Raw genomic sequence first — 12007 nt, forward strand, 5'->3', positions numbered from 1 at the left:
ATAAAGACATTTCTTTTAAAAGATGTCATTTTTATTGCTTAAATCTACTTTTTGGTATACGTATCTTTGGATTGTGATCATCTCACGCTCAGAAGTTATAAAATCTAAAAAAATGTAAGTCAAAAATCTAAAAATATATTTAAAAATTCAAATAGTTAAAAAATTAAAAATTTTAATAAAATCAAGAAAAATTGTCAGAAACATTTCTTTTATAATTTACATAAAGTAGATTTTAATAAAAATAGAAAATAATTAATCTTTCAAAAAATTACAAATAATTTTTTTATTAAAAACGATTTTTTAAATTCTAATGAAAATATTCATTGAGTCGTGTAGCTTTTTTTTTATATTAAATGTAATGTAATTTTATGTTCTTTTCAGATTTTTAATAAATTTTTTAAAATTTTGAATGATGAGATTATTGTGATGTCAAATATTAGTTTCAATATGAAATAAAGGCGATCACGGGTCGGGCCAAAGTAAAAAATCTAGACCCATTTGTTAGGTCTGGTCTTAAAAATGGGCCTAAAAATTTGTCCAATCCCGATTTGGATAAAAATACTAAAACCCGAGTCCGACCCAACCCCCCATATTAAATTTTTTATATTAATTTTTCAATTTTTTAAATATATATAATACATCGTAAATACTAAAAACATTAAAATAAATATTTCGAACAAATTGAAAATAAAAATTAAAAAATATATATATATACTTAAATAATACTAAGATATATACAACTTAACAAGAAAATGTCTCTAAAATAATAAAAAAATTAACAATAAAACAAGTGTTATACAATATCTAAACAATAACAACAAAATAGTAAATATAATAGTGAAATAATAGCAAAATAGGGAGAAGATAACAAGAAAATATTATTAAAATAATAAAAAATAGCAAAATTTTTTGTCATTTAGTGAATTCGGACCGGGTCGGGCCAGGCTCGAGGTAAAAAATGTCTTACTCAAGGCCCAGCCCATTTTTAAAACAAACTTATTTTTTTTGTACAAATCTATTTTTCGGGCTTATATTTTTACCTAAATCCACTAATTAATACTATTTGTCCCAAGTACCATTTGGTCCATTTTGTGTAACGGAAGTATCAATTAAAAATAAGTACTAAAAAGTAAATTTATCGTTTTCGAAAAGGGATGAAGCAAACCCAAAGCTGAAGCAATCTTTCTTTACCGTGGAAAACTCAAGTATCAAACTGCAAAATCTGAAGAAACGATTATTTGTTTAGTGCCAAATCCAACGGTCATTTCCCCGCAAAAAAACTCGTCAGATTCAAAACAAAAATGACTGAGTCGCCTCCAAACACTCCTCCCAATTCAAACTCTCAACACGAAACGATTCCCACTATCCCGATCGAGTTCGTGAGTGAAGAAGAAATGGCTCTCATCGAAGCAGCTTATGCCGCAACACGTTCTTCCCTCTCTTCCTCCCGTTCTTCTTCAATTTGTTCACCCACTTCCCGCTTTCAAACCCACTCCAGGACAATCCACTCCATTACCCTCTTATCTAAGCGTGGTTTAAATGGTTCCAGTGAGCTTGATATAGAGGATTCCGACTATTTAAAGAATCCCCAGAAGAGGATTAGAGTTGCTCAGCCCTTTTTGCATCGGTTTAGAAGGAAACGGGCGTTATCCGTCACAGATATTACTGCCACAGTATTGAAATTTGTTTTTACGTTTTCAAGGATTTTTAGATTATGGGTTTGATTTGCTTTCCAATTTTAGTTAGTTGTTAATTAAATGGAAATCTTCGTAGGAATGGTGTGAAAAGCAAATGGAATTTTCCCTCCTCTTTGGGAAACGAAAAATCAGTAAAGCTATGAAAGCTGGTAAAGCTCGCCATGTGAAACTTGAAGAAGAGGTGCTGTTTTTAAGCTCATGAATTTTCAAATTTCCCTTAAATACGACTGCTCTTTACATGTTTGTCCAGCTTACTTGACATGTCTCGGTTAGAATCTTTGTAGTTTATGCATTTACCTTCATATTCTCAAACTTAGGCTAAATTTTCTCTTCAATTCATTAGTTAAATTTGTTTCCTTATACGGTGCATTGTATATCAAATGCTGTGTTACCCAAATTCTTCACTACACTAGTTTTTAACACATTTACCCAAATTCTTCACTACACTAGTTTTTAACACATATTCCATGCATCATTTCTGAAACTTACCCGGTTAATGGTTAAACTGGATAACAAAACTTGGGTTGAATGGAAATACTTCCAAGTGACGCTTGTACATAGCTCTGAGGTTTACTTTTAAGCTTAAATTACCTTATATGTTCTAAAGTTGTTTGTTTCATTCATTTTGGTAATCTTGTCTAGAGTTCCATTGTCAACTTTTTTTTTATTGTTCACTTTAGATACACTTAATGTAAGGATTTGACATAAATTGTGTTTCTTTGCAGGTTGTTAAAAAAGTAAAAGTTCATATCAAGTCGGTTGAAGATAGCTGGGCATTGAAGTTCATTAACTTCATAACTTGTGCAAATCAATTACTATTTGAAGGAATAACACGTGAGCTGCCACTGTAAGTTCCAACAGTTTATGTTATCTCCACAATCAAAATCCATCTCTGGCTTTTCATGCTTCACAAAACACTCAGCCTTATAAACAATTTTACTGTGCATGAAAGAATAACCTTTCATGCTTGAGCTCTAGGTTATTACATCTTTCACGTAAGGTACTTTGACAAATTGACTAAGAAAGTGGTTTTAAGAAACTCTCCAAGATTTTGTTTTTAAATCCTGTGTTACTAGAACTTGGATGTGTGTCAGATATAGGTATGTGCCCAACACAAATACGCTTAATCTTTTTAAAGCTTTCTATGTAAAGTTCCTTGGATGGTCATATCCTCATTCTTATGTCTAGATATGTGGCAAACATGGGTACTTAAAGAAAAATGAAGAGTAAAAACAACATAATTTAGATCCATAGTTCAAGATTGTCATATCTTGATTAGCAGAAATTTTTTTTTTTCTCTTAGGCATGTACTTGTGGGCAGTCTAGATCAAATGTCTGTAAAACTCAGATCATATTATCAAAATAGCAATTTTAATGAGATTTGGCTATATATATGTATATATATATTATTTTTTTAATTACTTTTCTTCCAGTTAAACATTCAAGATAGTTTTTTCTTATCCCAGTGATGCTTCTGGGCTTAATGAAATTGGTATGTAGACGAAGCAATCAAAGAGAAGTTTAATACTTACAAATTTTAAATTGTCATAGAAATGATGCTGCACAATTTTTTCAGCATGCTTTTGTTTATCAAAGTTTTTGTTTGTTGAAAAGGTTGGTGAAATGACATTTAAATAATGGTTTGCTACGCAAATAAGAGCTATTGGTTTTCATTGTAATTTCCCTACCATGGAATTTGTGCTTATTTAATATCAGAGTAGGCTTTGTGGAAGGCATATGGCTTGTAGGAGTTATTGATGAGTTGCGAATGCCTGAAAATGGAAGTGATAGAAACCCGATATTAGTAGACACAAAGACTCGTGTACGAGACACTCTCCCTGCCGAACCACAAAGCAGAAATGGAAGGTTGGATATTTTACTGGCTTCTGTAATAATGCAATTATTATCTAGATTTGATATATATACAATGCATCAGAATCTTCCTAATGACTAGCCACTAGCATGTTTATCCACTTTTATCATATTGCTTCTACCAAATTTCATGAATCTAACTTATTTTCTGTGGTAGGCTTCAATTGATGTGCTACAAGTATTTGTGGGACACCTTGGCTGCAAATAGCTTCCCTTCTGGACAATTTTTCGATTTCTTTTCATTGAATCGTAGCTACATGTTATCGAAGGATATCAGAGAGAGAACTGCTAGTTCAGGTTTTCCAGCTAAGGTAACTTTATGTATCTTATTTATTTATTTCCATTTGATCTGCAATGGCCAGGGTATTTAGAGGGTGATGTACCATCTTTTTTATTAGACAAAATCGATGGTACTTCTATTCATATCTTTTGGTTTTGGTGTCTTGTTCATCAATGAGGATGGGTTAATCTTCTTTTTTGGTACAAAGGAGGTCGCATCTAAGGGAAGGGGTTGCAAATATTAATATTCAAACCCCAAAAGGCACATCTTAAAGGTAGCTGCATAAACCAATTGAAGTGAACTCTGAGTTCAAGGATGGGTTAATCTGTTGCAAGCAAATAATTCTTACTGTTTTTTGCATTATGGTGAAGGGTGAAACATAGAGTTAAGAGTAACCAAGGTAACCAATTTATCTGCATGGCATCAAGTTTAACTCAAATAGTTGCTTTTTCTCCTTGTATTCTGTGCAGACACTCGATGATGTGATTCAATATTACATAAACACATGTAGCATGCTTCCCACCTCTCACGACCGGCTACTATTGAGGTGAGTGAAAAACTAAAGCACTTTAACATGATAGTTGAATATTTTTGTTTTACCAGTGACATGATAACATTTAGGATATGATAGATAGAATCAAATGGACAATTGTTTTAGAAGAGGCCTTTGATTAAGTTTTGTAAAACATGGTATGTTTTGACAGTTGCTAAGATTGAAGTCAAATCAGAAACAGCTAAATGTTAAAATATATTTTGACACTTAACAGCCTTGTGTGCTCCAATGCCACTTTAATTTCTGTTTCACTGATATCCCCTACAACTGTCTTGACAGTAAAATAAATAAAATAGGAAAGTTAAGAAACCTTTGTTATATTAAGACGAGAAGCCCTATTATTAAACTTTTTATGGTGGGAACTCAATAGAATTTATCATATGAGATATATTCATTTTGTTGCAACGGAGGACTAGGAAAGTTAAGAAGGACCTTGATTTGTTGGATGTTACTTTTCAAGAGTAACTACGTGAATCAACTTAGCTAGAGTTATATGCAAACGTTTTTTCACCGAGCTGTATGATGTGGTTGTTTTGAAGCAGATATGAACTACAAAAAGATCAGTCAGTGCTGGGTGAAGATGAATTTGCATATAATCCTGATTGGCTCAAAAGACAAATTCAAAGCAATCTTGAATTCTGGTTAGGTGAACGAGAAGCCAGTTACACCCCGCAAGAAGAACGTTGGAAGTGTCGCCATTGTCAATTTGCTTCAATTTGCTCTGGAAACCCATTTCCTAATATTCCGCGAGGCTCTTCTTCTAGCTCTGATCATAGCAGCTCTTCAAGCTAGAAATGATAGTCGACAGTTCAATCCTAAATGTATAGAATATATTTCTGCATTTTTTCTTCTTTACTTCTTATGTAAACATTGACAATTTGCAAGAATTGCTGTAAAATCTGCTCCAAAAATGTATGTAGGACTAGGTGAACAATTGTTGTAATTTATACAGTTAATTGTTATTTATGAATTATACATATTTTTATTAAAACTTGAGTTCAAGGATTTCTATTTTAAATTTATTATTCATGTTGAAAGCGATTAGGATATATAGATACTTAGTTTTGGCTACCGTTTTAGGAAAGTATATTACCAAGATCTTTGCTGTGCTTTCTAGCAGTTTCGAAATACTTGCATGATGTATTCTATGTTTTTTTCCTTTTTCCATTTCCATTTTCTACTGTATTATTCCTTTTGTGTGTGGTTATATTGAATTAACAACATTGACTCATTTTTCTCCTAATTGTTGCCTTCTTTCATCTAGAATAAAGACAATATGCTACTATGCCCTTTAATATGTATTATGACTATATATTAGTAAGAAGTTTTTGCTTCACACTATAATATCAACTCTGATTCTTAAATCTCTAGTTTGATGCATTATTTTATTTGATGAGTCAAGGTTGCTCAAACTATGAATATGGATCATAGAAATACGGATAGTTAACAAGTACACGATAGCTACTGTGTCCGAAACCATGATGCTTGTGCTAATTACCCTCCTAGGACTTAAGGGAAGTGTAAGCTATATTCATTGCCAAATATAGACATCATGAATTTTCTTTTAGCATATTGTTTTCCGGGCTCATGAACTCATTCAGGATGAAATGCTCTTACTTGGAGTAGCAACAACTAAAGTATGGCCTGGGCCTGTGAACTGATGCTTATCGTTGAGTCAGGTAAGAAAAATATGTTCTCCTGGTCATCACTAATCTTGTAGAAATCGTGGAATAGGGGACAGGCTTACATCCATAACCCCTTCCAGGATTTGAACTACTCAACCAATTGATGGCCTTTGGATTTCAGATCTTGGATACACCAACAAGCTACTTTACATGTTCTTGAGAGTTCTAAATTGGCCATCTCCATTCAGTCTGCTATCTAAGAGTTTGAGGAGATCCGTGCGTTCAATCAATTGTCTAGCAACCCAAACTGGAAAGAATGTACCTTCTTCATCAATTGTGTGTTGGCAGTTTCTCCTTCTTGATACAAGTTCCAAAAGCATCATTCCAAAGCTGTAAACATCAGCTTTGTCTGTTTATTTAATCTAAGCTTACTACCCGGGAGCCAGGTGTCTGTTGGATGATCAAAACTTTACCACAATATTGTCGATGAATTTAGATCGTCTTTCAAAACAAGATTCCCATCATCTAAAAGAACTACAACTACAGAACTTGAGATGGCTAAGCCTGAGCCTGGGCTAACATTTGTAGACCAAATTGGCACTTGAGACTCATTGAACAGAACTAAGTTACCATCAGAGATTTTCAAAACCGATAAATATATATCATGGATAGGTTTATCTTTGTTTGCAACCCAAACTGTAGTGAGCTGGGACACTTTTTTGAACCACATCTCTATATAATAGTTGGAAGACATTCCTGGTCTGAAGAAACCAAGCTGGAAGACTCCGCCAGCTGAATCAATGGTTTTACAACCAGAAAGAGATTGGTTTCTGGAGATGGTATCAACTGCAAAGCAGACTTGGGTTTCTAGAGACAAACACATGAACAATAACAACACTGAAAACATGAACCAGGCGGGACTAACTTTCTTGGTCTTCATAGCCACAACTGCAAGATAATTCACAGCGGTGGCTGCAACAACAGTAATATTTATTGAAGAAAATGCGATACGTATAAAAAACATATATTGCAATTCAATAATAAGACCGGCAACTCGCAAGTAAGCTCCAGCACCGGTCTCATTACGGGATGGGTGAATTCAAAGCCTTATCCAATGGTTTAGGTTACGTATTACTATTAGTTACACCATAATACGTCTCTTAATTTGCTTCAAGAAACTATAATAAAATTTTGATCAAGATTTTTATATTAACTGGCTCAATGCATGATTGATATAACAAGTAAATTTTGATTGTTGTCTCTAAATTACCGATATAAACCAATGTCTCAGATGTTACACAATTTATCACTAAAAAATAAGGTAACAAACAATTATACGTAAAACAAAGCTTTATAACCACAGAAACATGCATACCATGTTACATTTATATATCGCATGATATGAAGCAATGCTTTGCTCAAATTATGCAAGCAACATGCTCCAATCTCCATAAAGAAAGCAACTATTAATAGGAATGGCTTGCGTATTAGGAAAATAATGTAAAAACAGCTCTGAAATTACAACATATTTACACATGATGAAACCAAACTACCGTAACTTATTTCCGGAAAATGTTTTTCAAGATTCATGAACTCATTGATGATGTGTTACTCTTCGCCTGAGAAGACGCAGTTGAGGTGTAGCTCGGTGTCTGTGAACTCTGGTTTGAAGATGACTCTGTGAAGAAGACTACATGCTCCGAATTGTCCCCAAGCACTTGTAGAAACCTCGGAATTGGAGGCAGGTTCACATCCAAAACACCCTCTAGGATCTGAACTACCTGACCCATTGATGGCCTGCGAGTTTCATCATCTTGGACACACCAACAAGCCACTTTACATATTTTTGATAGCTCTTCTTCAGGGGCATCTCCATTCAATTGGGGGTCTAATAGGGTAAGCACATCATCGTCTTGGGTCATTACGCTAGCAGCCAAAGTCGGAAAGAATCTAACTTTTCCATCTTCAGATTGTTCAGAGTTTCTCCTTCCTGACACAAACTCAAACAACATCATCCCGTAGCTGTAGACATCAGCTTTAGCTGTAACCGGGACTCCTGAAATCCACTCGGGTGCAAGATAGCCCCTTGTCCCTCTCATTGTTGTCAGGACCCTGCTGAAGTCCCGCCCGATAAGCTTTGCCAAGCCAAAATCTGCGACTTTGGGACAGAATTCAGCATCCAAGAGAATGTTCTCTGGCTTGATGTCACAGTGAATAATACAATCTCTGCACTTCTCATGAAGATAAGCTAAGCCTCTAGCCGTACCAAGTGCAATCTGGTACCTTGTTTTCCACGTTAGAGCTTTAGATTTCTCTTCATGGAAAAGATGGGCATCCAAAGAACCATTTGGCATGTAATCATACACCAACAGCTTCCTTATACCTTCAGAGCAGAACCCTCGAAGCCGCACTAGATTAACATGCTGGATCGTCCCAATTGTGCTGACCTCTGTGCGGAACTGCTTCTCTCCCTGATTGATACTCTCAAGCTGCTTCACAGCGATGACACTCGAATCTGGCAACGTTCCTTTGAAAACAGAACCAAAGCCTCCTCCCCCAAGCTTTTCAGAGAAATTCTTGGTTGCACTCTGTAAATCCCTATATCCGAAAGCTAGAAGCGAGCCGTCAACAGCTTTCGGGTTTATCGTTGTCCGCCGCCTCCATCTCCAGATTCCAAATATTACAAGGACCAGGACTAAACTCACCGACCCTGCAGCTGCTCCAATAATGATTCCATTATTGTTGCTGGAACTGGAAAATTCAGATGCCGCTAATCGGAGATATAGAGTTTTGCCATCGCTAGCATCATCCGCAAGTTGTTGCAGATCCAAGAGTTGGCCTATCCAAATTCTACACCCATCACTGTCATAAGCATAAGCAGTGCAAGAGCAATTATGAAGGCAGGTTGATTCACATTCCGATATGCTCGTAGCGGTCAGAGGCTGAGCATTTTGAGGCAATTTCACGTTGGGGCTTGTTAGAAATTTATCAGGCTTTCCATTAGTAAGGGTGCGATTCTCCTCACACTGCAGCTTGGTTGTCCTTTCACACCCATCAGAAAAATCGCTCAGATTCCAAGCGGATTGCGACTTTTGATGGAAACCTCTCAAACAATTACAGAAAGGCAAACCTCCCTCGGTGCAGCTGCCAAAAGCCCCACAATAAGCATAAACCTGGCATTGTTGTCTCGGCTGTGACCAAAACAAATTCCACTCCTTGCTACCTTCCAACCAAGACAGTTGCTTAATCTGCCCCGAAATATCCATAACAAATCGAGATATGGTATCAGGATTATAAAGCGAATAAGTAAAATAACTCTCGTTTTCGTCTGAATGAAAGCTGAAGTTGTAGATATAATTCAATCTCATTTCTGGAACTAAAGTGAAAATCCTTGCTTGTTTATCCCAAGCTCCACTCGTCCAGTATTGTTTGGTCCTATTCCACAGAATCAAATATTGATTGGTTCCTTCGGGATCTAGCTCCAGAGAGAAGAGACCCGGCGCAGGATCTTCTGAATTTTTCCATGAAATAAGAAGTTGACTTTGATTGGTTCGTTTATTTAAGCTAATCTTACCACCAGGAAGCCATGTGTGTGTGGGATGATCCAAACTTTGCCACAAAGGTGTTGTTGAATTGGGACCATCTCTTAGAACAAGATTCCCACTATCTTCAAGGACTGCTACTAGAGAACTTGAGCTGCTTGAGCTAATATTGGTGGACCAAATTGGTACTTTGGACTCGTTGAACAAAACCAAGTTACCATCAGATATTTTTAGTTCTGAAGATTGTGTATCACGGACTGGTATCTCCCTGTTTGCAACCCAAACTACGGTCGGTTGAGTGACCTTGTTGCCGTACCATATGCCTATGTACTGGTTGGAAGAATTACCTGGTTTGAAGAAGCCCAACACGAAGTTTCCACCCGATGAAACAATGGTCTGATTACCGGAGAGAGACCGATTTGCTGAGATGGTGTCTGCTCCTAAGGAGAGTTGGCTGTTGAAAGAAAACCACATAAAGACTAGTACAGAAAGCTTCAGCCATGGATCCATGGTTGTAAGAGGATTTCGTGGCAGGGGAAAACACAGATATTTCAAAGGACAATTCAAAAGGCTATTTAAAACACGAGACTAAACATGTCGTGAGGAAACAATGGCTGCTATGGGGGGTAGTTTTATTGTTGCATCTCAATCAAAGCTAGTCGAGAAGACGAGTATGGCCTTTGTTTTTTCATTACAGAACATGGGCGTTTTAGTAACCTCGTATCGACACAGCATCAATCATTCTCGGTCATTGATAATACAAATGGAGGAGAAAAGTCAAAGAAATGGGTTGTTTTGAACAGGTCAACTGGACCGCGTAGCACTTCTCCCCCCTCTTTCATATACTTATGATTTACTCCAGTGCTGTTGGTTGGTTTTACACCTGCAAAGCTTACCTTAAATCCAAGTGCTTAAATATATGATGACAATTTAAATTTATATAATTTAATTTACTTATTAAATTCTATTTGAATTATAAAAACCCATGAAGTTAGATTTTATCCAAAATAATAATAATAATAATGAAACTCCATTAGACCTGCTGTTGCCTTCTCTAAATTATCTACATAAACATGAATTATTTATTAAAATAAACAACAACAATTATTTGATATCCTTAGAGTACAATTTTAACACTCTTCAAATAAAGTTAGATTAATATATTATTTATCTTCAAAGTTACCTAATTATTATTTTGATATTTAAGATTTTTTTATCAATTTAGTACCTAAAGTTTTCAATTGTTATCAATTTCTCCTAACCATTAACACCATTAAACAAAAAAGGCGGCGTGACGCACTCTCATACAAATGGTTAATTTTTTTTTGTAAAAGAAAATTATATTTTTAATTTCTAGAAATTTTATATAACTTTCCATATATTTAAGATTTTTCTGAATTTGTTTACAAATTTTTATATTTTCTCTTTTTTTGTGTTTTGTTTATTTAAAAATAAAAATATGTTGTAAATACATTGACAATGAACATCTATAACCCCATTAAACCTTCATTAAAGTGATGAGATAAAATTCTCTAGCTCATTTATAAATATGAGAGTAACTTAGATGTTTCAATGAAACAATTAAGGCTCATTTACTTCATTGAATGTAAACAAACTTATAAATAAAGTTCATTGTAAGTGAAATTTGAATACGAGAAAAATTCTCCCATACTTTTCATTTACCTTTTACTTTTTATTATTGTTTTCTTAATTTTTCTATAACACACGTTATCAATATGATTATCTTTTTTATTGGTATTATATAGAAAGTAAAGTTTGATCCTACATAAAATAACTATTAAGACTTATAAACCACCATTAGGTTTTCAGTATTAAACAATTTAAAAAGAACAAAGTTGGTTAAATTTCTAGGGATCACTTCCTATTCTAATTCCTTAAATTTACGGCTCTTCACATATTAAGCAAGAACTATTTGTCATGGGCATTAGATGCTGAAATTCACTTAGACAGTAAAGGTCTTGGAAATATAATTACCGAAGGTAATGAGGCATCTAAACAAGATAAAGCCCAAGCTATGATTTTCCTTCATCATCATCTTCATGAACGATTGAAAACAGAATATTTAACTATAAAAGATCCACTTGAATTGTGGTACAGTTTAAAAGAAAGATATTAACATCAGAAAATAGTAATTTTACCAAAAGCTCGTTATGATTGGATGCACTTGAGGTTGCAAGATTATAAAATATTGAGTATAATACTACAATATTTAAGATAAGTTCTCAATAAAAATTATGCGGAAAAAACATAACTGATGATGACTTATTGGAGAAAATTTTCTCAACTTTTCACGCATCTAATGTGCTCATTCAGTAGCAATATAGCGAAAAAGGATTTTAAGAAATACTCAAAACTAATCTCATACCTTTTGATGGCTGAGCAAAATAATGAGTTGTTAATGAAAAATCATGAAAGTC

At 34.6% G+C, this 12007-nt stretch overlaps 3 protein-coding genes across 3 annotated transcripts; 1 reads left to right on the forward strand and 2 right to left on the reverse strand.

The window, feature by feature from the left end:
* The first annotated feature begins 1162 nt into the window (after positions 1 to 1162).
* Positions 1163 to 5393, forward strand: LOC105794924 (exonuclease V, chloroplastic). Its single transcript, XM_012624312.2, has 7 exons — positions 1163 to 1673; positions 1774 to 1878; positions 2423 to 2544; positions 3414 to 3563; positions 3727 to 3880; positions 4320 to 4396; positions 4945 to 5393. Exons 1-7 carry the CDS (start codon positions 1302 to 1304, stop codon positions 5192 to 5194), a joined length of 1230 nt encoding a protein of 409 aa, XP_012479766.1. The 5' UTR covers positions 1163 to 1301; the 3' UTR covers positions 5195 to 5393.
* Positions 5394 to 6233: 840 nt separating this feature from the next.
* On the reverse strand, positions 6234 to 7051 carry LOC105795993 (G-type lectin S-receptor-like serine/threonine-protein kinase At2g19130). The gene is made up of 2 exons (XM_012625643.1): positions 6501 to 7051; positions 6234 to 6417 (listed from the first exon to the last, which is right to left on the reverse strand). The coding sequence occupies exons 1-2, from the start codon at positions 7049 to 7051 to the stop codon at positions 6234 to 6236; spliced, it is 735 nt and encodes a 244-aa protein (XP_012481097.1).
* A 308-nt stretch (positions 7052 to 7359) lies between these two features.
* LOC105794925 (G-type lectin S-receptor-like serine/threonine-protein kinase At2g19130) lies at positions 7360 to 10271 on the reverse strand. The gene has a single exon (XM_012624313.2). It carries the CDS (start codon positions 10077 to 10079, stop codon positions 7614 to 7616), a length of 2466 nt encoding a protein of 821 aa, XP_012479767.2. The 5' UTR covers positions 10080 to 10271; the 3' UTR covers positions 7360 to 7613.
* Between the last annotated feature and the right edge of the window lie 1736 nt (positions 10272 to 12007).

The sequence above is a fragment of the Gossypium raimondii genome, chromosome 3 (genome assembly GCF_025698545.1).
Source record: "Gossypium raimondii isolate GPD5lz chromosome 3, ASM2569854v1, whole genome shotgun sequence".
In the NCBI taxonomy this organism is placed as follows: domain Eukaryota; kingdom Viridiplantae; phylum Streptophyta; class Magnoliopsida; order Malvales; family Malvaceae; genus Gossypium; species Gossypium raimondii.